This window comes from Zootoca vivipara, chromosome 17 (assembly GCF_963506605.1).
Source record: "Zootoca vivipara chromosome 17, rZooViv1.1, whole genome shotgun sequence".
Classification (NCBI taxonomy): domain Eukaryota; kingdom Metazoa; phylum Chordata; class Lepidosauria; order Squamata; family Lacertidae; genus Zootoca; species Zootoca vivipara.
In genome coordinates, this window is record NC_083292.1 from 19,994,913 (window position 1) to 20,020,649 (window position 25,737).

General features: G+C 44.6%; 1 protein-coding gene across 2 annotated transcripts in view; it reads left to right on the plus strand.

The window, feature by feature from the left end:
* The window catches only part of PXN (paxillin), a 65,050-nt gene that overhangs the window by 22,685 nt on the left and 16,628 nt on the right, over positions 1-25,737 (plus strand). For both annotated transcript variants that reach the window (XM_035098567.2, XM_035098569.2), the window contains exons 2-6: positions 15,730-15,956; positions 18,452-18,549; positions 19,665-19,804; positions 20,447-20,648; positions 22,020-22,155. In XM_035098567.2, the coding sequence (XP_034954458.2) occupies positions 15,730-15,956; positions 18,452-18,549; positions 19,665-19,804; positions 20,447-20,648; positions 22,020-22,155 (803 nt within the window). The remainder of the gene's footprint in view (positions 1-15,729; positions 15,957-18,451; positions 18,550-19,664; positions 19,805-20,446; positions 20,649-22,019; positions 22,156-25,737) is intronic.

The window sequence follows — 25,737 nt, forward strand, 5'->3', positions numbered from 1 at the left end:
CTCTGTGATGTTTTAGGTGGTCCTAATAAAAGTATTGTACTATGGCTACATTTATATTCCCCTCCCCTATTAGACCAGCATAGCAACCTGCAATTAAAGTCTTTGGTAAAAACTGTGGGGTAAGATAATGGTTCTGATTTTACAAATGATGAACTCATGTTTGTTTATAGAATCCCAGGGGCCAGATAGGGAGACCTAGTTGGCCACATTCAACCCTGGGGCCTGTTGCCCCCCCCCCCCAGCTATATTAGATGGCCTCCATCTATTGAGTGAGAAATGAGCATCAGCTCTTGGAGAGAGGTGACTTTCTGCAAGACTAAATAATGTTTCTGTGCAAGAGGTGGGTCTTGAAACTGTTTCCTGGGCACATTTTGTTTATAAACCTCTGTCCAAAAGAACCTAGTTGTTTCTTGTAAGTGAGCACACAGCCCTGTGAAGCAGTGTAGGGATTGAACCTTGTGGGGCATGCAGACAAAACTTAATTCAGGTGGAGAGTGCCAAGAGAAATGGAGCCAAAGGGGGCTACTGAGGTAGTAGCATGCTCAGGGAAGTCCTGAGTTTTTAGAAGGAAGAAACTACCACCGCCTGGAAATCTAAGGGGGCTTCCCCCCACCAAAATAAAGTTCCACAGAGAGGACTGAGTATGCTTTGTAGCCACTTAATGTTGAACATCAGTTTATCGTAAGGAAAATTTCTTTTTCTTAAGGAGAGCAGGAGTAGAATGACCTAGAGCTCCTTACAGATTATAGTATCTTGGAGAAATGTATGGCTGGCAGGAACACTTCTCCTAGGAGATGAGCTTAATAAAAGCTCTGTTGGATCAGGCCAGAGGCTGATCCAATCCAGCATTATATTCTCACAGTTGCCAGCCAGATGCCTCAGTGGGAAACCTGCCAGCAGGACCTGAGCTCATCAGCACTCTTCTCACCTGCAATTTCTGACAACTGAGGCCGACTGCCTCCCACAGTGGAGCAAGAACATAGTCATCATGTTTAGTAGCTGCTGGTACCTTTATTCTCCTTTGTGAATTTATCTTATCCTCTTTTGAAGCCATCCAAGATGATGGTCAACACTACATCTTATGGAAGTGAATAAGTCCTTCCTTTGGTCTGTTTTGACTCTTCCAACGTTCAACTTTGTTGGATGACCCTGAGCGTTTCTAGTATTATGAGCATGGAGAGGATGCATTGCTTGTTATTTTATTATAGGGTCCCCTTTCAAGGTAATAGTGATGTACGTTGCCATGCCCTCGGCACATTGTGTTCCTAGTCAAGGTTTGGCAGGAGAGGGAGAAAGCTCTAGGTTTTTTTGGGGGGGGGGGGAGGTCCTTCTCTGTGCACTTGACAGTGCCAGTACGAGGGACTGGATTGTGGCTACTGTTTTACCTGTTTTGTATTTCTGGCCTCATTTTGCAAGGGTTGGCTGTAACCAGTGCAACACATCCTTTCAGCAGATCTGGCAGAACCACAGCATGACTTTGGGCAAAAAGCCACGTCTGCTGCAGCTGCATTGGTACAGCCAGTCCTCTTAACTGTATCCCACAATACAGTTCCTTGTGCTTAGAAATCAACTAGAGACCTTCTGATGCTGAACCAAGAGTGCTACCCAGTGTTGGCCTTTCTATAAGTGGGTAAATGTTCTAAATTTAAAAGCTTCAAACTTTTAAAGTTAAGCAGATCAAAAAGATGGTAGTGAGCATCCTTCCATATACAGAAAAAAATATTTAATCTCAGGCATTATTCTTACATTACAATAATTTATATTTTAAATGATGCTAGAAGCATATTTGTTTCTTCGTTAACAAGAATTAGAAAGTTTATCCAGGGCTAATGAAGTAGCAGGTGCATGCTGTGTGTTTTTTTAGTAGGGACAAAATCCCATGTTAGAAATGTTAACTTGAGTCAAGCAATTGCTTCTTAAGACAAGTTTCAAGCTACTTTAACAACCACAGGGCTACTGGAATATACATAGTTATGATATCCAGGGCAAGTTAATGTTTGACTGTTTTAAATAATACTCCACATGTGGTCCAAGTGCATCTCTGTAACATCACCTATGATTGCAAGGACACCCTTTGTCATGGCAGGTAGATTTTATTCCAAACATCCCTCACTTTTCTCTCTTTAACTCCTTAAGAACTGGGGCATTATCTGGAATCTGCCATGGAGTGAGATTGTTAGGCTGGAAGGGACCTGACCTTACCTGCACAGAATTCATCTTTGCCTTGTTAGCTGAGTGCAACTGGATATTGGCAACTGGTTGTTTATTTTTCTATGTAACTGCCTAGTTCCCAGTGGTGATTACCAGTGGCTGCTATGTGAATATGACAGTTGCTGTTAATATTCTGGGGGGCCATTTGCTCTCAGCTCTCCCTGGGATGCAATGTAAAGCCCTGCTTCCCTGCCTATATCATGAGTCCTTGTTTGTGTGTATGTAGAACGTCTTCTTTACAGAGTGAACTGAGCAAGGCAGAAGGTGTGCAGGAAATGGGAGGGCTGCTGCAGTTTATTGCTGTTGCTTGTTGGAGATAACTCTGTTTTTGTGTAGGAAGGAAGTGCTGAGGTAAGAAGGGGAGGGTGCAAACTGGACTTCCTTTAAGCAAGGATGGAGAGGGTGGGGGACAGCAACTGTGTGGAAAGAGGAGCAGGACAAGGGAACTTTTCTCACATCAGCTTGTTGATCCTTGCAGATGTCCCAGAGTTGAAGGAAAGTTACCTCACTCACGGGACGTGGGTGGTGCTGTGGGTTAAACCACAGAGCCTAGGGCTTGCTGATCAGAAGGTTGGCAGTTCGAATCCCCGCGACGGGGTGAGCTCCCGTTGCTCGGTCCCAGCTCCTGCCAACCTAGCAGTTCGAAAGCACGTCAAAGTGCAAGTAGATAAATAGGAACCGCTACAGCGGGAAAGTAAACAGCATTTCCGTGTGCTGCTCTGGTTCGCCAGAAGCGGCTTAGTCATGCTGACCACATGACCTGGAAGCTGTACGCCGGCTCCCTCGGCCAATAACGCGAGATGAGCGCCGCAACCCCAGAGTCTGTCACGACTGGACCTGATGGTCAGGGGTCCCTTTACCTTACCTCACTCACAGTCAGGCTTTCAGTAGATTGGGGATATTTTTCATTTATTTTTATTATTACATTTATATCCACCTTCTAGGGCTTGCTGATCAGAAGGTCAGCGGTTCGAATCCCTGTGGTGGGGTGAGCTCCCATTGCTCGATCACAGCTCCTGCCAACCTAGCAGTTCGAAAGCACATCAAAATGCAAGTAGATAAATAGGAACCGCTACAGCGGGAAGGTAAACGGCGTACCCGTGTGCTGCTCTGGTTCGCCAGAAGTGGCTTTGTCATGCTGGCCACATGACCTGGAAACTATACGCCGGCTCCCTCGGCCAATAATGTGAGATGAGCGCGCAACCCCAGAGTCGGTCACGACTAGACCTAATGGTCAGGGGTCCCTTTACCTTTATCCAAAGTGCTCATGGTGGCGCTCATGTGTCTCCCCCTCTCCATTTTATCCTCACAATAACCCTGTGAGGTAGGTTAAGCTGGGAGACAGTGATTGGCCCGAGGTCACCCAGTAAGCTTCATGTCTGAGTGAGGATTTGAACCCTGGTCTCCCAGGGCCTAGTCCAGGACTCTTTAACTACTACTCTACACTGGCTTTCAGGGTGATTTTTGGTGCAAATTAAAGTTCCTAACTCAGGCGTTGTCACTTCCTTCTATAAATTACAGTTTTTGTCCTGCTCCTTGATTGCTATTAACTTCAGGTGAGAGCCGCCCTAGCTGGGTTTGCTCTGAAGCATAGGCATTGAGGAAAGAACTGTGTACTGTTGCTGTGCCGCCTGGTGAAAAGCACCATTTCATCACTGGCTCCACAGTTTGGCAGGGAACACACTTTTTTATTTTTTAATCCACAGCCTTCTTGTCTTACCCTGTGGCTCATGGCTTGGGCGCGCTGCAGGTCCTGTGGTAAGTGCCACCCCCTGGGTAAGTGGCACCCAGTGCGCCCCACCCCTAGCTACACTGCTGTCTGAGTTAACCTCACTCCTCTCCTGTGTTGGAGGAGGCTTTGCTAGTTCCCTGACTTCTCTCTCTCTCTCTCTCTGTTTTTCTTTTTGTGAGAGCTCAAGGACATGACAAAGAGACAATGGTTAGAACTGGCTGGTTTATATATAGAGATGACTACTGCTACTTTATCATGTGGAAATTCAGATTCCAACTTGGTTTGGATAGCTACCATCCCTTTCTACTTTCATTCTATCCCAGGGTCCTAGGTTTGCATTCTGATTTGAGTAATCCTCTCTGGGCAAGCCTACTCCTTTCAGGTAGGAGAGGATCTAGCATCTCTTCATCTGGGTTGGCTCTTTTAGCAGAGGCAGCCAGTGTCCTTTCTGAACGTATGCTTAAAGTGATAAATATACCCACGCCTCCCATTCCTGAACAGTTGCTCACCAAGTAAAACCGTCCTGCCAGGGATTGGGTTACTGCCTGGGATTGTGTCCTCCTTAAATGAGTAGTGAGAGCTAGGGAGGGCCAATTTACTTTGTGCAAAAGGGGTGGGGAGTAGGCTGATGGAGTCTGCCTTTTTTAATGTGAGGGTCTATTTCTGTCTTCTGGGCTCACAAGGACTTCTTAAATTCAGTCTACCAAAAAGATGCCATTCTAAATGCTTCTGTGCTCTTAGAACTTGTGCTTCTACAGGGGCGTGTGGGGAGTTCAAGCTGTAGAAAGCTGTTTGCATTCATTCTGTTAAGCCCATAGCTGCCAAGTTTTCCCTTTTCTCGCGAGGAAGCCTATTCAGCATAAGGGAAAATCCCTTAAAAAAAGGGATAACTTGGCAGCTATGGTTAAGCCTGTAATGAATGAATCTATAGTGCAGACAATTCTTCAGTCATTCTTTTTTGTGGGGTGGGGGCATATATATTGTGAGCATTCCTTTTTCCCCTGACTGCAGTTAATGCACAGATTCTGCTTCACATGTTACAGACAAACTTGTAGAAGCCTGGAATATTTCCACTTTCTAATCCCCTGTATTTCACAACACATAAGAAGAACTCTATTGGATCAGACTACAGATCAATCAAATGCTTGTTTGTAGGGCTGGGTGATATATCGATATATTCAGGGCCATCTTAAGCATACCCGGCGTCCTGGTGCGAAGATCCCTCTGGCGCCCCCCCATTTTCCAGAGTTGACCCCCCCAGTCCTTCCAGCTTCCTTTGGGCGAGGCCAAGAAAGGCAGGCTGCAAACAAGCCCCTCTCCTCACTTGCGGCAAGTCATAAAAATAGTCCCGGCCCAGGAGGACAATCCACACGCTACCAGGCAGGCTGGAAGAGGCGGGATTCCAGCAGCTCCTGTCCCCTCAGCTCCTGTGGCCACGTACGTGAATGCTGCCTGGCCCTGCTCTCCAGGGCGCTTGTACTTTCCACACGTGCTGCGCTCTTACCTCTCCAGTCCCGGCCTTGCACTAAGCGCGCTGGTCGAGCGCCACTGCTGCCGTCTCCGCCGCCGCACCTGGACACAGAGTCCGTGCGCCTCAGGCGAGCCACCACCCAGCCAGGTTTCGGCCCTGCACTGGCTGCTGGGTTAGCGGACCCCAGCAGCCGCAGTCAGTCAGTCAGTCGCCGCCCCGAACCGGGTGGAAGAACGAAGGCAGGGAAACAAGCCCAGCAGCAACCCCCCCTCCCGGTTGCTTGGGCACGGCTGACGCCGCTTGCTATCCCCCGGCCGCCTCAGCATGGAGGGAAGGATGGGGGGAAGGAGGTCAGGTGGGCGCCACGGAGCCAGCGGGGAGAGCCCCAGACTGCGGGAAGACACCTGAGCCTTCCCGCCAACAGGGATGACCCTGGTGCTGCGTTTCATTGGTAGAGCTGCTGCCATGTGGCGTCGCCTCTACCAATGAAACGCAGTGCCGGGGTGAGGGATGAACCTGGCGCTGCAGAGCGGAACAGGGTCATAGTGCCCCTGCTCCGCTCGCTTACCTCCCTGCTCTCCCGAGCGGCGCGGGTGGCGGGCGTGCAGGAGGAGGGGAAAGGGAGGCCGCCGCGCAGCTCCCCCACTTGCTGGGGCGCCCCTCAGCACCCTGGCACCCCACGCCACTAGACCCAATGGGTGAGTTGGCCCTGGATATATTGTCCAAAACCAGTTTGAAATCCATATCATGATATTGGTTTCATAATTTTTGACCTGGCAACGTATTGCAAATTGTGTGCAAAAATCACGTGTGAAAAACGATGAAGACAGCCAATGCTTCTGCAGTCCCTGTTAACTCTGCTGGCTCTGCAATCCCCTTCCTCCTGCAGTGGCAGCAAATCACAAGAGCAGGTGCTGGAACATATCACGATGTGGGGAAAACCGTTAAGCCAGCCAATGCCTCTACATAGCTCCATCCTTATTTCAGTTATTGTGATATATTGGTATATTTAGCTGGTGGTATATCACGATGTTGGAAACCAAATACAGTGGTGCCTCGCTTAACGAACGCCCTGCTTAACGAAATTTCCGCTTAACGAAAGGATTTTTCGAGCGGAGGTTGCCTCGCTAGACGAATGCGTTTTCGTCTAGCGAATTGCGGTTTCCCATAGGAATGCATTGAAATTCAATTAATGCGTTCCTATGGGCAAAGAACAATTCGAAAAAAATTCAGTGCATTCCTATGGGACTCGCTAGACGAATTTTTTCGTTATAAGAAAAGACCCGTGGAACGAATTAAATTCGTCTAGCGAGGCACCACTGTATCGCCCAGCTCTACTTGTTTGCCACACTGTCCAGTTAGATGCTTCTGGGAATCCCATAAGCAGGACATGAGGACAATAGGCTTTTCATGCTGTTGCTCCCCAGCAACTGGTGAGAACATAAGAAGAGTCTGCTGGATTAGGCCCATCAAGTACTGCATCCTGTTCTCACAGTAGCCACTCAGATACCTGTGGGAAACCTGCAAGCAGGACCCAAACACAAGAGCACTCTTGCAGCTACTGGTCTTCAGTGGTATATTGTCTCTAAACCTAGAGGTCGCATATAGTATAATGACTACTAGCCATTAATAGACTTCATTAATTTGTCTCTGACGCTTTTAAAGCAATCCAAGTCTGATGGATATCACCATCTACCCACCACAAGTGGACAACGCTACACTATGCATGGGAAGCATTTGGCCTCCAGGTCATTTGGTCTGGTCTCCCTGGGGTTTGGGTTGACATCATCCATTCTCCCTCCCACCCCTCCAGGCATAACCTTTGATAATGTGTGGGGCTGTTCCTGGATCGTTAACAAAATAATTGTTGGAGTGAATTGAGTTGACAGCTAGGTATACACACAGCCTGAAACTCCTCTTATCTGTTTCTGTAAATGATGGGGGGAGGAATATGGTTAATGTGGGAGGGGGCAATCGCCAGCATTTTTGTGAGAGTAAGGCAATGCCTTTATGTTTTAAGGCAGCTGAGTGGGTAGGAGGCAGACAGCTTATTATTTATGCTGGCTGAGCCTCTGCAGTGTAGTAGGGTGGGCTCCATTATGCTCCTTCATTGCACTCATCTTGTCCTTCTAGCAAGGGCATTCCAAGGATGCATAGGAGGTTTCTGCTCTGTGGCGGGAGTTTAAAACACTGTAGCAAGTGCAGTCTCCAAGCTGTGTGTTAGTTAGCATGAAGGCAAATCACCCCTTCAGTAGTGTTTCACCTAAAGGCTCCTAAAAGGTAAAGGTAAAGGGGGCCCTGTTAGGTCCAGTCGCAGACGACTCTGGGGTTGCGGCGCTTATCTCGCTTTATTGGCCGAGGGAGCTGCCGTACAGCTTCCGGGTCATGTGGCCAGCATGACTAAGCTGCTTCTGGCGAACCAGAGCACCGCATGGAAATGCCGTTTACCTTTCCACTGGAGCGGTACCTATTTATCTACTTGCACTTTGACGTGCTTTCGAACTGCTAGGTTGGCAGGAGCAGGGACCGAGCAATGGGAGCTCACCCCGTCGTGGGGATTCTGATCGGCAAGTCCTAGGCTCTCTGATTTAGACCACAGCGCCACCTGCGTCCCTCCAAGAGGCTCCTTGAGAAACATAATTTCATAATTATCTGAAAGGCCCATGTAGCCTGGAGTTAGTTATCCATGAAAATGGTCTAGAAACAGTAGCTAATGCAGAATGCATTGGCTAGCTAGCTTACTAACTGGGACAGAATATTGCAGTTATATCACACAGGTGCTACACCAGCTGCAGTGGTTCTCTGTTTCTTAGCCCAATTCAAAGTGCTGGTCTTGGTCTTTAAAGCCGTTCATGGCTTAGGACCAGGGAAACTATGTGCCTACCCCTATGTTCTTCAGAGAACTGGTCATTCTTCAGAGAACTGGTCTGTAAATGTTGCTAATGATTTGTTAGAAATGAAATAGCTATCATTTTTCTCTGTTTTCTCTGCTTTTATAGAGAAATCTGGGAAATGTTGGGAAAATGCCTTTTCCTTGTTTATTCTGCCTAAGGTTCCTGCATTCTTGGCTGGCAAGAACCAACATGCAGGGATTGCTGAAGAGCCTGCAGCAAAGTGCCTAGAATGAATGAACTCTTCCCCTGTCTGATATGAGGGGATGTGTGCAACAAGGGACGTAGTGAAGGAATGTTTACTGTATAATTGGGGTCACTTGTGGAGTTTACTTAGTGCCTGAGCAGGAACCTCTTATTTCACCTGAAAGTTGTTCCCCACATTTTTGTAACATGCCCTCGTCTTAATATAGGGATGATTTTATGCCAGGTGCATATTTCACAACTTTCCCACTGTATGATCAGCTAGATGCATTAAGACAATGGTAGAATTTGCTTCATGGTACACAAAAGACATATTGCACCTGCCACCAGAGCCCTAGCATTACCTGGATATTATCTGGAGGTAGCTCAATTGCATATTGATTTTGTACAGTTGAGCAACATCCGGTTCAAAGACTAGGAGCCAGCAAGAACAAATAAACTAAGACTTTAAACAAGGGGGCCAGGCTCCAGGCTCAGTCAGTCATGTAATGCTCTGGATTACCTTTGTCTATCACTGCCTCTTATGGTGTGTTCTCTCCCTATTTAAAAGAGAAAAAATCAGTGACCCACCTTGGGGTTATGAGAATAAATAGGAATTGTACTTAAAAGTAGTTTCCATGCAAAAAAAATTATATAGAAATTATTGCTGCATTAAAATATTAATTTCATAGTGGTGCGATAAATTAAGGTCTAGATGTTTGGGCAGAGGCATATTTTGGGGGATATTTTGCTCATCAAAACCTTTTATCAGGAAAACCTCTAAGCCATTATTGCTTTAATGCAGGCATGTCCAACAGGTAGATATGATCTACCGGTAGATCACTGGACGTCTGTGGTAGATCACCGGTAGATCAGTGCCCCCCCCAAAGAAGCTAAAAAACTTTGGCTCCCCTAAAAAAACTCAAAAACTTTGTCCTGCACCCCTAAAAAAAGCTCAGTGTCGCTTTCCTCCTTCCTAAAGAAGCTTAACAACAACTTTTACGTGAACTCCAAAAACAGGGCTTTCCTTCCTAAAAAAAACCTCAACAACTTTGACCTGAACCCCCTACTGGCTACCCCCTTCTTTAATGCTATGGGAAATACAAACGTTTTCAAAATAAATGGAGGGATATCATCAAACCAATCTATATTGTGCTGAAAAATGTGCAAATGCATGAGTTACACAGAACTCTTTATTTGGTTAAGCAAACAGGTATGCATTTCCTACAAGCATTTTCAGAGTTATGCTACTGTAACTTTGTCATTTGTGGACCCATACATGGCTGGTGTTTTGGGGTTTTGTTTTTTTTAAAGTTTGGCTTCAGCCCATGACCAAGTGAAGTGAAGGATGCAAGGCAGGAGTTGTTGAAGCAGGTGAGCTGTGAGTAAGCAAGCTGATTGCTAGCTCGGCAGAGGCTTTTTTTATTAGCAAGAATATGCACACGTTTAGGAGAAGTCTGACCTTTAGCACTGGTGGTCATTCCTTCACCAAGCATAGTTAGAATTTGCATTTGATCCAGGTAATTTGCCCCTGTTGGCACTGGTTGTCTATCCTTCAGCTGATGTGCCTCTGTTGCTGCATATTTTCTTCTCATAGTGAACACAGACAGTATCAGTTGGCTCCTTCAGGACTATAACATTGTAATCACTGGTTATGCTTCAGGATAATTGTCACCAGCCCTTCTGATCAGATCCCACATGAGAGATCAGCACCCAGTATTTCTTCTGTCCTCTTTTACTTCCTATTCCTCATCAGTTGAGCGAGCTGCTAAAGTCAGGAAGGCAAAGGATGCAGGGTGGAGGAAGTTAATGAATAAACCTGTGATCTCCACCACTTAACTGTTTCATAGGCTGGGCTCTCCTTGTTCATTTAGAAACCTCTCCTGCTTTAATTTGCCTGTCTGCCACATTGCCAAGACCAAAGGAAGGAGCTTTTCACCTCGGTGGAAAACATGTTGCTTAAGAATCCATCTTTGCTCACCACACTTTTCTACTGGCTGAGTTTGCGGATCTAGCTTTGTTTCTGGCTGAAGATCATTACTTTGCATTTGTTTATAATGTTATATATAATACATTTATATAGAAGATCTGCTTGCTGGAGGAAAAAGTAAGTTGTATCATAAACTGGGAAAAAAAACAACTTAGAGACAACTGCTTGGAACACAAACTAGTCTAGGTTGCCATGTGGCCTAAATCCTACTACACCAAAAACCCTCTACTTTTTATTTACATAGAGTTGCATCCAATAATAGCCGTAATCTAGTGAGATTAATGGATTTGACAAAATTAGATCCACCAATCTCAGTAAATCCAGTCTGAATAAAACTTACTTAGAAGCAACCCAATAGTTTTATATATTATATACCAACATTTTACATTTATATTTAAATTATATAAATCCCATAAAATAAAACAATCCTTCAAAACTCATAACAAATCACCAAATAACAGTTACTAATAGCACATTAGCAGTCAGGTCTTCTGTTCGAAACCCCTGCTTAGAGATTTGCCTTCACTAGCTGCCTTAAAGTATAAAAGATGAGTCAGTAGGGAGGAAGTTCCCTCCATTTTAAGCTGCAACTTAACAAGTTGCTTCCCAGGCCCCCACACTACTTACTTTATACTGAGGAGGAACCACCAGGAGGGCCTCATCTGTTGATCTTGGAGCTTACCTACCTACCTACACAGAATGCCTGTTTAGAGATGGCACCTCTTAAGGGACCCAGCTGTGCCCCCAAACTTTTACTATATAATGCATGTTCACAACTGCCTTTTAAGCAATAGTCGTTTCTTGCCCGCCACATTAACTTAAGCAGTAAATTCTAATTTTCTATACTGGGGAAAAATATTTATATGTCTAGCCTACCTTACCCTTTCGACTCTGAGAATTGCAGCAGTGTCACCCAAAGCTATTGATAAGGCACTGCACCCTTCACAAATCATTCATGAACAAATGTGAAAGACTTGGTAAACAACTCTTTGAAAAAAGTTAGGGAGTCAAGTAAATTGTCTATGGTGCATCACTTCCAGTTCCAAGCAAGCCTGTGTGACGTATTACGGAGTCATTAATCACTAAAAAGGTCAAAGCAATGCAGTGTCAATTGCTAGAGTTCTTCAGATATCAAGTACTTCTTAGTAAGAGCTTGGGTCACATCCATGCCATACATTTCAAGCAGATGGCTTCTTCCCCCCAAGAATCCTGGGAACTGTAGTCGACACCTTACAGAGCCACAGTTCCCAGCACCCTTAATAAACAACAGTTCTCAGGATTCTTCAGGGGGGAGTATGCATGCTTCAAATGCATGGTGTTGTGACCATGGTCTCAACAGATGTTGGCTATGTTTTTACTGCTAAGACAGCTGTTCCTCTTTGCTTTACCTCTGACTGAAAAGAGGAGAAAAGCAACTATCCAATAATGAGGACTTGTGTTGAATATGTGGGATATTGTCTTTGAAAAGGGCACTACAGTATTTTATGCCCAGGAAGACAGAAATAGTTGCAGTTTATTCCAGAACTCTTTATCTTCCAGGCACCCTAGAAGGAAACAGTGCATTAACTACCATAGAGGTGTGTCCAGCTTTAGCTGCAGCAGAAACCTAACAATGCGAACAAACACTCACCGGGAACCAAGTTTCATCCTTTTCAGAGACTATATTAAACATTTGTTTAAAAAATAAGGGGAAAGCGCAATGGAGTGGGAAAATGTGCCTGTATCAACAAGTCTGCATACAGGACAGGCAGCTCCATTCCCCTCTTTCTCTGGACTGTTGACCTTTGCAATTGAGAATTCCTCCTTCAGTAAATCACAGAGTGGGGTGTGCGTGTGAGAGAGAGCGCAAGCGCAAGAAAACATGATTTGATAATCATTTCATGAGGAAAGTTTTTGTCATTCAGAGCCACACCTTCTCTGATAGAGCTTGAATCATAAACTGTGTACACATAGTCACACAATCAAAGAGCAACAGTATTAGAACAACTGCAGCTTCTCACCCTCTTCTCAGGGGTATGTATTCTGTGCCTTGGGAATCCTTGTTGCATATCGTGTTCCTTAAAAACAAGTCCTCTTTCTAGGCTGTGCTCCAGTTATGTACCCTGAGGGAACTGAGGGGTTCACAGATGACCTTAGAGTTCTTCTAAATAACTTGGAGCCCCTTTAGGCTTAGGTTATGTTCAAGTGTCATAAATATGAGGATGGCTGTAATCGTGTTAGCCTGGTTGTTTGAAATGTATGTTGTGTACTGAGATGACCTCTTGTGGGGAAGGGCTGTGGCCCAGTGGTAGAGCATCTGCTTTGCATGCAGAAGGTCTCAGGTTCATTCTCTGGCATCTCCAAGTAGGGCTGTGAATGTCTCCCATCTGAATCCCCAGAGAGCCTCTGCCAGTCAGTGTAGACAATCCAATAGTTGATCAACTGATCTGTATATGACAGTTTCCTATGTTTGCCGTATTTCTGAATTTTTCCTCCACACGTATGCAGCATGTAGTTTATACAGGCAGTACTCCTTACTCCCAAAGGGGGTGTTTTACTGTATCCCTGGAGGCACTCTTTTAGTAATCTAATTAAAACAACGCCTACAACATCTTTGTCTTGAAAGACATGCAGGGTGCTCAGACGTTACTTCACCCCTCTTCGCTATACATGGCAAGATTTTATATGTGGGCTGAAGCCTTGAGTTGGTGTATACTTTAAAGAAGCATTTAATAACCTGTGACAATTTCATCAGACAAGCTGATGTGTTATTCACCTAGAAATGTGTTATTCACCTAGAAATGAATCCGTAGGTTGCAGGGTCCTCCAAACATCAACTTACTTGTTTATTGAAATCTCTTTTAGAGAGAGAGCCAAGGGAGATAAATAAAGCAAGCAAAAGCAGATACCCCATTGCAAAATCTCCCTGGCTGAGTATTCAGTTTTGTATGCAGTACAGAGACATGGGTATGCAGTGTTGAGGCACTCTCCTGATCTGGCCATGTAGGTGTGTGTATGCTGAGTACCGTCTTCATAATTGCGTGAACAGTAACCTAAGAGGGCAATAATGTTTTTTCTTCCCACTCTGAACATCTAAAGATTGCTTTATGCACAACATGTTTAGTTAATAGGTGCTATTTCTGCATAGGACCTTAACAAGTGATGAACATGAAGACTTTCCATCTGCTAAGTACAGCAAAATATATGTATGCCAACATCACATGCAGTTTTGTGTAGTTTCCTTTATGGCTGTGATAGCAACATAAGAGGGAGTTCATACACAAAATGGCCAGAAATTTGAGGTCGTCCAGCTACATGTGCATCTGAAATATATACCGTTTCCTTTTATTTAAGTGGTGTCGTGCCACAACCTTTTATGCAATGAAGTTCTTTTTCATGTCAACCCCTGTCTATATCATATACAGTCTAACATAATACCTACTTAGTTTGCTGTGAAAGGATAGTTAGCAGTGGTTTGCAGTGTATGGACTAGGGGGAACTAGGGTACCGTAGTCCCCTAATTGTTCCCTAGGGCTGCCTTCCAAAGCCTGGGAAGCTTCTTCTTGGCTTAGGGAGGAAGGTGCAATGCTCTGATGGGTCTAAGAGCCCTCCTGCCACCTTCCCAAAGCCCAGGAAGCTTTGGGAAGGAGGCAGGAGGGCTCCAGCATCCTTTCAGGGGCCCGGGGCCTTCTTCCGAAAGCCTGGGAAGCTTAAGGTGATACTCACAGGCATGATGTGGCTCCCCACCCCCATCGCCCTCGCCAGCTGGCACCTCTGGCCCTACAAAAAAATTCACTACATGCCATTGATAGTTAGGCAGACATTGCCCTAGAAACACAGCTGGAATATGAGCTTTGTGTGACTCAAAAGCTTACTTCTCGTTTTGAAACCTTAACTGGTCTATTGATAGCGTATTGTCTGGTTTGCCTTCAACCTTTCCTGTGCTCCATTTCTCTTTGAGAGTAGCCTGACTTGGCAAATGTCATCCATTGTTCTTTTTCTTGAAGCGTCTTTTTACAGCAACTCTGGCTGGGATTCACTGCAAGTTGCTGTAGCTTGTTATGCTCCAAACAAAACCTTTCATCTGTTGCAGAGTTTCGCTTCTTGCACTTTTTTCCCTCCCTTACTAAGCAAGGACAGGCTGTGCTAGCTTAAGTATCTAGATTTCTGCCTGCCCCACTTTGCCTCTGCCTTTTTTGAAGGTGCATTTTTATCTGGGAGAGGCTTTTCCTCCCCTTCAAGAATTTGCGATCTGACTCGGCATGTTGAAAGCTATTTGCAGGAGGCAAAATTGCATTTACCTGGCAGGGAACTGAGCTCGTGTTAACTCTTTGCACCTGGGAAGCAAGTGTGTGGGCCGACAGAGTCCTTTCCTAGATTTCTTCGGATATAGAGGAAGAAGAATCTTTCCCGAAATCTCTGCTTCGCACAAAGCAGTGCTTGTGGCCACGTTTTGAATGAGTTCATGACACAGAACTAGTAATTAGTCTGCTTCAGACTTTGGTGGGTTTGTCTCAGAGAGAGGCCTGCTTAGGTTCCTCTTTAGCAAAGCTTCAGGGGCTGAGGAGTCATTACTATCTGGCTTTTCTTTGGATCTTCAGGGTGCTTTGTTGTTGCTATCACCTGCTGTAGTGTCTTGGTCTGTTTACTTTTTTGCAAAGGTAAGGAAGGTTTTATTAATTGTGTTGGTGCTGTGTTGGAAAGACCAGCGGCTTTCTAGAGACTTGGTTTCTGACAGTACAGAGAAGCTCGTTGAAGGGCTGCATTCAGGATAGCGATGCCTGTTGACTTGGCTGGGAGGAGTGAAAGAAAGTGTGTAGGCCCAGAGGAATGTTTTTCAGTCTGAGGGCTGCATTCCTTTCTAGGAGACCTTCTGGGGGCTGCAGTGGTGGGCAGGGCTGCAAGCAGGACAGAGCAATAGACGTGACTCTTATCTTTGTACAGAAGGCTTTGTTCTAGCCATGCAAAAAATTAGAGGTTTCTGTGTACCCCCCCCAAAAAAATCATACATGCATGTACCTTTCACTCCTGGTGAGCAAGAGGCATTATTACCATTCAAGTACACATTCTAGCCAACAAAAGCACTTGAGAAGGGCTTGGAACAGGGTCAGTGAGGTGTGTGGCTTGAAATTGGGACATGGCCAGGTTGGACCTGAGAGTCAGATAAAGAGGCCTGGAGGGCTTCGTTTGGCCCCCAGGCATGAGGTTCTCTATCCCTAATATAGACAAAACCCTCCTTTTCTAATTCTCCTCTTGTATGTCTTCTGTGCAGATGCATTGTTAGCAGACCTGGAATCCACTACCTCTCACATCTCCAAAAGACCAGTCTTCCTGTCAGAGGAAACATCTTACTCGTATCCAACTGGAAATCATACGTACCAGGAAATCACTATACCTCCTCCGGTGCCACCCCCTCCTTCTAATGAGGCCTTGAATGGGACTGTAAGTGAACCTTTAGACCAGTGGCAGCTCAGCATCCCCAGAAATATTCACCAGCAGGTAATTTTGCTTGTCAGTTATGCTCATGGAACTGAGGGAGCCAGTTGTTGGTGTGTTGTGGAGCAACGTATTGTCTGTTAAAATATTTGTATCCCATATTTCAGCTCAGTGCTGGTTTATGGCCATATTGATAAAAGCATTTGCTCTAATAACATAACATGAAAACTTTATTGCCAAGAACTAAACATTTATGGCTTGTGATTGTTTGATGCTTCCAATTGGGATTGGACGCTTCCTCGTTTAATTAGAAGAAGCCTCCTCTGGCCAGCGATCTTCACATTGTGCTTGTTACCAGCCCAGTTTAAATGCTTACATGGAAACTGACTCTCCCCTCCCCACATAGCTCTGAGTAAGCATGGCAGTACTCAGCTTTAGCTGGCAGCATAATGTGAAGATTGCTCAATTTTTCTTTCGGTCTGTAAAGCTAGACCTGAAGGTTCACGCCCTGAAAACACTACTCACAGTCTCCTCACCAGTGCCCTGTCTGAAGCCACAGTGGAATGATGCAGATCTTAATCAGTCACCTTGGGGCTTCTGAAAAAGATAATGTAGTTTTGTAGATCACAGGTATATGAGCCATAGATCAGATTGGAAGAAGCATGAAATGTGTTTCTGGAGGGGGGTGAAGGCTAGCTCTAGGGAGAACAATTTGTTACCAGGTTGCATCCTGCTTGTTCCACATTCCAAGATCCCAGTCATGCATTGCATGTAAGTAGAGGGTGAGCTCTCAAAACTGTTTGGGCCTTTCAAAATGTGGAAGTGGCAACTTTTTGTAAAACTGGGGAGTGGGGGGGGGAGAGTAGTCTTCTTGCATGATCTGATTTTTGTGTAGATCAGTTCTGAAGGAAAGTCACTATTCTAACAGCTGTACAAGTTGGGTTGTGAGCCTGAGTGAGCAGCTGGCTCAGGGCCATCCAATTTGTGTATATTCCTGAGGAAATAAGTGAACTGTAACTATTGCTGCTTTATAAAATAAAAGGTGCTAGGGTTTGATCTGGAAGCCTGTGTGTTAGAGGCATAGCTGCCAAGTTTTCCCTTTTCTCACGAGGAAGCCTATTCAGCATAAGGGAAAATCCCTTTAAAAAAGGGATAACTTGGCAGCTATGGTTAGAGGTAAACTTTGATTTGCTGCCTTCTTACGTTGCATGTTCCAAAGGCTGAATTCACAATGGGTTCTTGGGGTTAAGCTGCAGCTCAGACTAATCTCCAAACCCTGATCTCCCAAATGCTAAGACCAGCAGATTTCACTGACCCACACTGCTTTGCATGCACCCTGCGTTGTTTTTGGTTTTGTTTGTTTACAGCAAGGCTGGGGAACCTTTGGCCTCCAAACATTGCTGGACTACAGCTCCCATCATCCCTCACCCATTGCCTACACTGGTAGGAGCTGATGAGAGTTGAAGTCCAACAACATCTGGAGGGCTAAAGGTTCCCCAGCCTTGCTTTATTAGCACAACTAAAGAATAAAGTGTGCATTACATGGAGCTCCATGTATCTCGCTCCTGACGGTTGAAGGAAAAGCAGCACTTGGGGGCTGCATTTGGGAGCTGGAAAAGGGGCTGCTTATTCCTTCCCAGCTTATTCTGCTTTGTTTCCCCCTTGCTCATCCCCAGACGGCCTCTCCTCAAGCTGCTTTTCTTGGGGGTGGAAAGAGCATTTGGGAGAAGAATATTCTGAGAATATTCTGAGAGAGGCAGCAACCAACAGAGAAAGGGTTAAGGGCCTACTTGCCCTTCCTTGGCCTTTGATTTCAGCTTTCAGTGGCTGCTTTTCATTTTTTTTAAAAAATGTCAGATCTGGAAATGATGGTCAGTGGCTTACAAACAAATTCGGGTTTTAAGCCAGTTTCAAACTCTGGCTTCATATCCTGGTTTGTTCTGATCATAGTGTCTTGAGTGTTCATATAACAGGAAGGGAAGCGCAAAGACACAGGAGAGGGGTTGTCTGCAAGTGCAGCCTCCTCATTTTGACTTAGTTTTGTGTGTTAATGTGACAATTTTATAGGATGGGGTGGGGAACCTTATACCCAGGGGCTGACAGTGGCTCTTCAGGTCTTTCTGTCTGGCCCTTGGAACTCTCCCCAGGCCACACCCATCCCCTGTTCTACTTTGCACTCCAAGTGTTCCCGCCATTTGCTTGTCTGGAAGAAATATAGAGAGGGTTGTGTACAGTATGTGTAGAAAGTAGCCTACTGTGCAGGGGTAAAATTGACATTTGTTGCTGTCCCCACTTTTGACTCTGGCCCTGCCCACCACTGACTTGAGACCCTCAGAAAGTTGTACATTTGGCCCTCGGATTGAAAAAGGTTCCTTAGCCCTCATTCAGTGCTTTGAATTTGAAAAAGGACTACATACTTGTGCAACACAGTAGTTGGGTGAAAGTCTCTTGCACAGAGCTGGTTCTGGAACAGAGGTTTTGACTCGTCTCTCTCCTAATCTCTCTCTGTCTCTCTCCTAATAAATTTAAATAAAATATGCAAATGGTTCTTTCTGCAGCCGCAGTCCCAGTCTCCTGTGTGCAGCTCCAGCACTTCGGTGTCCAGAGAGTGTGCCATCTCTCCTTCACGTGTAAGCGAAGAGGAGCACGTCTACAGGTAGCCCACTATTCCCATGCTTACTCTCCCAAATCCCCCCTACACTCAGAAGCTTATGGTGAAGTCAGGAGCTGGTTCTGCTTGTGGTGGTCAGAAAAATATTGGGCACCCATGTTGATACCATTTCCTGTTTCACTTCAGAGCTAGTTCTTGGGGATCTTTTCCTACTGCATTTGTGGAATAACATTCCATAAACAGGATTTTGAGGTGGTGAAATGCAGTTAACTTTCTCTAGCACAGTGGACTTAGGAGATCAGGATTTTTATTTTCTGCTTTGCCATTCATTTTACATCTGCCTTCGGTAATCGGGTTTTGATCACTGTATCTCCAGCTGTAAAATGGAGATATGGGTGGCTGTCATTCCCAATCAAAGTTATTTTAAAATCTGTAAAACAAAAACACTATTTAAGCCAATCTAGCAAAATGCCACCAAGGCATATAAGACTGCATCATAAATTGAAGCTCTCTCTGTGTGTGTGTGTGTGTGTGTGTGAGAGAGAGAGAGAGAGAGAGAAGGAAGGAAGGAAGGAAGGAAGGAAGGAAGGAAGGAAGGAAGGAAGGAAGGACAGAAAGGAAAGAAAGAAAAGAAAGAAAGTTCAGGAATATGCAGCTAATTGCAGCTCCATGGTGATGGTTCTTAGAGGCTAGAGTGGCTCTTTATGGTGCAATGGGGAGGAGGTGGTGGGGAGGAGCTTGGATGGATGCCAGCAAGAACAATTACATGTACTTAGGTTTTAATTCCCTTGTACCATAAAGACAAGTGAATTAAGCTATATGCTCCCTCACCCCCAGTAGGTTTTGAAGAAAAATAAGAGAGAGAGCTCCACATCAGGTATATTCTAGGGAAGGGCTTTAACTTTTTGGTGGAGCCCATGCTTTGCATGTGGAACTCTAGGTGCATCAGCCCTCATTGTTGCCAACTCAACAGTAAAACCACAAATGGGATGCAAATAAGCCATTTGGGGTTTATCACTTTTGATGACTTGGAACTGCTTTTATATAGAAGTAAAAACAGCAGCAACCATCCATGCAAACCTATAACGCAAGTAACTTAACAAGGTTTAATAAGAAGATTTGTGTTCAATTCGCTTCCCTTTTGATCCCTTGAACACCAGTTTCCCCAACAAGCAGAAGTCTGCAGAACCATCTCCCACCCTGATGAGCTCTTCGCTAGGCAATAACCTGTCAGAACTGGACCGACTGCTACTGGAACTGAATGCCGTTCAGCACAACCCTCCCAGTGGCTATGCACCAGGTAGGAAGCAATAGCTCTGGCAGCATAGGTAAATTCGATGGTGGGGATCGAATTCCTGTCCCCTGATCCTGGATCTGTTGCCTGCCCCATGCACATGCTGTGCTCTGACTCCCAGTGTAACTGAAATGCCTGCAGAGTTGGAGAAGACACACATTTTGGTGGTCCCCAAATAGGCCTTAAATTATAATTTGAGGAATTAAAATACAGTGAACTGAAGTGCCACATAATATTCATTCTGCACTTGTAGCAAATGGGTCTTTTAGCATGACAGTACCTATAAATTGGAGCTCCCTGCCTATTTACACCAGACAGGTGCTTTTATTGTACTTTTTTTGCTGCCTACTGAAAACATTTTCTTTAAGCAAAGCCTATCCAGACACAGAAAATGCTGACATGTGCTTTAATTTATCTCCCTAAAGTTTACTGTTGATTTGAACTATCTTTTAGATATCCTCTTTGATTGCTTGTTTTTTAAGCTGGTTGTTTCCCCCCTTGATAATTTCTTGTAAACCATTTAGAGGTTGGTTCTGTTACAAGCAAGCAAGCAAGCAAGCAAGCAAGCAAGCAAGCAAGCAAGCAAGCATTTATTTCCTTTTGAATAAATAAAATGAATAAAAACCATTTTGTCTTTCTGCTTATAAGATGAAGCCACTAGGAGCCCTTCATTGCCTGGTGGGACTGGATCTCACTACGGTGTCCCAGAGAACACTACCTCTTTGAACACACAATCAGCAACCCCACCGAAGGAGAAGCCGAAGCGGAATGGAGGGCACGGCATTGAGGACGTGTGCCCTAGTGTGGAGAGCCTTTTGGATGAACTGGAAAGCTCTGTGCCCAGTCCAGTGTGAGTAACAACTTGGCCACTTTCTCCCTTCCTATGCGGGGGCTTCCAGGCTGGTGCAGGAAGCAGTTGGTGTCTCACGTCAGAGAATGCAATATTGGCCAGTTTCTGGTTCCTCAAAAGAGAAGGGGAACTTCTTTTCAAAGAAGAAATGGAAAACTGGGGCCCATGTGTCAAGTGTCCACCAAGAGGCGAAGTGCTCTCATGAGCAGGAGCAGCAAGGGTGAAAAGACGCAACCAGGGAACAGATTGGTGTGATTTTGCAGTTTACAAGAGTGGGTCTGAGAAAAAAAGATAAAGAGACTGACAGCATTTAGAGGTCAATAGCGGAAGCTTAACTAGATAGAGGAAAAAGGAAGCCAGTGTAGAGGAAAGGGGAGCATATTGTGTGAGCAGAATGGGTTAAGTAAGCTGCAGTATTCAAGAGGGAGGAAAGAGGTTTCTGAGAGGAAACCGGAAATCTGAGAAGTGTTGCAGTAATCACTGCAAGCAAATAATGAGTGTGCTCGAGAGCATTACATCATTCAGGAAGAAGAAAAAGGTGGGCTTTGTACATGTTACAGAGCTGAAAGCAACAAGGTTCCACAGCTATGACTGTTGAGAGAGAGGGAGAAAGAAAGAAAAAGAGAGAGAATAATTAATTAAAGAGAAATTTTTAAATTAATTAATTTTTAATTAATTTTAATTAATTAAAAGATCAGGATGCAGAGGCTTGAGGGCAGAGGAAACCATGGAAGTGTCTCTTAGAAGGTACTGTGTTTGAGAGGGAGTAGCTCTGTTTCAGTTATATACAGTAGCTCTCTTTCAACTCCCAGCATCTCCAGGTAGGGTTCGGAGAGACCTTGGAGAGCTGCTGTCAGTAGCTGCAGACAGTACTGAGCTAGATGGACCCATGGTCTGACTCTGTACAAGGCAGCCTCCTATGAAAGGGAAGGGGCCATAGCTCAGTGATAGAGCTTCTGCTTTGCATGCAGAAGGTCCCATGTTCAACCACTGGCATCTACAGGTAGGGCTGGGAGAAAACCTTGTCTAAAACCCACTGCTAATCCATGTTAGATGAACTAACTACTGAGTTAAATGAACCCCATGGTTTGACCTGGTATAAGGCAGCTTTGTGTATTCTCAAACGAGGCCCAGGTTCAACCAGATCTGCACGTAATGGATAGTTGTGCCCATGCTTGCCTCAACAGGAGAGTGTACCTGTCTCCAAAAGGATCCAAAGTTTTTATCTTCTGAGTGACAAGAGCCAGATACAAGTGGGAAGATTGTGGATAAAACAGTTCAGAGGGAGGAAGCCTTGCTGAGTGTTCTTGGGAAGAAATGGCCACCTCCCTCTTCTTAGCAGTGTGTGACTGTCTTCTGTCTTTCCCTTAGTCCAGCTATCACTGTGAACCAGGGCGAGATGAGCAGCCCCCAGCGGGTCACCTCCAGCCAGCAACAGACTCGCATATCTGCCTCATCAGCCACAAGAGAACTGGATGAGCTGATGGCTTCACTTTCCGACTTCAAGGTACCCAGTCAATACCATTCTTTCCTTTCCCATTCACTTGTCAGTATGTCACCTCCACTTTTATTTTCCTGAGTCCCTCTCCTCACCCTGCTGCATAAAGCACCACCCCTCATTCCTCCTTTTGGTGTTTGTGTGTTAGAGCAAGCTCTACACTGGCTGCACATCTGTTAAGACCCTGGACATTTGGGTCTGTGATGCATGGATTCATTCTTGCCCTCATGTGGCATGCCTCACAAACTGTACATATTGGATTTTGAAACACAGCACATTCTTTTTCTTCTACTGATTTAAGAACTGAGCTGTCTCTTCAAGGAAGTACAGTTTCTTCAGTCACACATATTGCATACTACTGTATTTTTCCTTCCATAAGACACACTTTTTTCTTCCTAAAAAGTAAGAGGAAATTTCTGTGTGTCTTATGGAGCGAATGCGTGGCCCCTGGAGCCGAATTGCCCAGGGGCTAAAGACAGATTGTGCTCTTTTTTAAAAAAAGAAAGAGCTAAAGGCTAATGAGGGAATGAGAGCTTTGAAAGGAATCCACTCAGCAGCTGATTGCAAGAGATCGGGGAGGGAGATAAGGGAGCTAGCTCCCTTCCGGGCCCCTCTGGCCCCTTGCCTAGGCCTCAATTGGTGTCTGCAGAGGGAGACATGTGATTGGCTGATTAGATTATCTGTCTGGAAACTGTAGAAATAGTCCCTTTCCTTTCCAAGAAGCTGCAGAACTGTGAGTTGAACCCCATAAAAACAGGATTTTTCCCTTTGCAAGGAAACTCAGCAACTTTGAGCTGATCCTAAAAAATGGAGCTTTCCCCCTTTGCAAAAAAAGATGCACAACTCTGAGCTGACCCCCCCCCAAAAGAACGGGGCTTTTCCCATTTGCAAAAAAAGCTGCACAACTTTGAGCTGATCCTAAAAAAAATGGAGCTTTCCCCCTTTGCAAAAGAAGCTTCCTCAAATATTTAATTGGGGGGGGGGGGCAAGGCGCCTAGGCCTCTAGGAGTTGGCTGCTATGCCTAGGACAATTCAAGAAAGCAAAATATTTTTTCTTGTTTTCCTCCTCTAAAAACTAGGTGCGTCCAATGGTCAGTTGCATCCTATGGGGCGAAAAATGCGGTAGTTTGCACATCTCATGTATACCTTGCTAAATATGCAGGAATACTCAGCCCCAAAAAAACCAAAAGATAGGATGGGAGAGGAGAAATTCTAAGCAAGTGGGCTAATGCAAAACCAGAATTGTGTGTGTAATTTATGCAGTACTTGATTGTAAAAACAAACAAACCACCTTTCTTTAAGTCATTTAAAGAATAATAAAATAATTGGTAAAAACAGTTAAAAACAAGTATTTAAAATATTCCAAAAAATAAAATCAATGATAAACTAAAAATAGACTAAAATATATGTTAAGAAGATACCACTAAGAAAGGTATTTTTAATCTCTCCTATTCACAAGGGTGAGGGAGTAGATTACAACCTTTCACATGCATGGTTAAGCACAAAACCATGATAATGCAGTTGTGGGAACATTCTGTTGAGTGTCCAAAAGAATCTGTTAAGAAAAGTCTGGGATAGAACTGTTTCGATATGTGCAGTTTTCACCTGTTTGTGATCTTTTCCGTGTGAACGTAGCAAAATGTAGCAGAACCTATCCAGTTCTTCCTTTTTTGCTGATTTAAATTCATTGTAAAATCCAAGGATGTCGTAGGAGCATTGTCCTTTTCTGTATTGTTGAGAAAAATCTTATTACAAGTAAAGTTATGAGGTGTTAAATTCACATTTTATCGAGCAAATGGAGGGCAAGAACTACAACACATGTCACATAGGAACATGCAGCTATTGGGGTGGAATGGCTCCTTATCAAGACCAACATAGAGGAGACAGCCTGAGAAGTAGCAGAAGAGAGAGACATGCCTGTTGGATAAGGAGTGGGGGAGAAGACACACACACACAGAGAGAGAGAGAGAGAGAGAGAGAGAGAGAGAGAGAGAGAGAGAGAGAGAGAGAGAGAGAGAGAAGAAGAAGAAGAAGAAGAAGAAGAAGAAGAAGAAGAAGAAGAAGAAGAAGAAGAAGAAGACCACCATGAAAAGGACCCCTTCTTTGGTGAGAGTAGTGTGGGCTTCATTTGATGCTGTAAAAGAAAAAGCAATAGGCTAGGTTGGTTGAGGTGCAGAACATGAGGACAGAACATGGGCAAGGGATTGTGAAAGTGTGAATACAGAGGAGAGTGGTGAGGTTCGGGACCTGAGCACCTGCAGAGAAATCTCCAGATCCCCAGCTTTCTTTTTTATTATTTAAAAAAGAGTAAGCTGCTATCATTTATGGAACCTGAGACATGAAGCAAAATATATAAGTAGTAGTATTTTTGCGAGAAACTCAACTGCTTCCCAGAGCCTTAGCTAGGTGATCTTGCGCCCCTGGAAGAACCGTCCAGATTGCACCCCCTAGCCTCAGACAAATTAGCTCTTCTTTCCGCCTCTCCTCCAACCCTCAACCCCACCCATTCAATTCACCCTCTATTAAAAACCTTTTCTTATGAGGCAATAATCAATACTTTTATTTTTATATGTCAGAACAGCTGGAGCAGCTTGGTGCTTTTTGTTGTTCTTGTTTCTTCTTTTTTTTCAAAAAAAAGATATGCCCACTGTTGATAGATTAGTTTGGTTGCTGTTGTCCTCTGTGCCACTCCCTCTTCAGATTTAGAAAAGCAACAGCAACACTAACAATAAAAACATATACTTTTAACTTAAAAGAATAATAATTGTAGCCCACTTGATTTTCACAAGAAATTCAGCATAACTGGCAAAATTAACTGGTATCTGATGAAGTGTGCATGCACACGAAAGCTCATACCAAAATAAAAACTTAGTTGGTCTTTAAGGTGCTACTGAAGGAATTTTTTTATTTTGGCAAAATTAAAATAAGATATAAAATAGTCCATAATTGCAAAAGAAGATACAAAATAATCCATAATTGCAAACCCAAAAGCTAAAAATAACTATCTCTCCCTCCATCTCTCACTTTTCTCTGTGTGTAAGCAATTATTTTTGAGAAGCTGAACTGTACCTCTCCAGCCCTTTTTCTCTGTGCTTGTGGAGATGACAGCAAACATGCAGTACTAGTTAAAGAAATGGTTAAATTGCAGTCAATAAGTTTGTCAGATCTTCCCCTTCCTGAATGATGGGTATTCATTGTTCCCTTTAAAGTTGGTTGTGCATGTGAGACTGAACATGTAGATTCAGAACAGAGCATTATTGTTTGGTTTAAAGGGACACAGTCTCTGGTCTGTATCTCTTTTCCTGTGGATCCCGTTGCATGAGGATGAGCATGTCCCTCGAATCTTATGTTGCAGGTCCTCCAAGCCTTCACTTTCATTGCTACCAGAGCAAGCAGTGGTGTATCTGTGTGTGGTGGGGATGGTGGCTTCTTGAGCAAGCTTGCGGCTCGTGTGTCACAGTTATGTCAACTGATTGTTGGCTTCCGGGTTGGTTTCTGGTATAACCGATTTGGGTGACCTACCGGTAGTTCTGTGAAGAGGGGAGGAGATAGACAAAACAGTGCTTGCTGGCTGCCAATTGTAAGAAACCG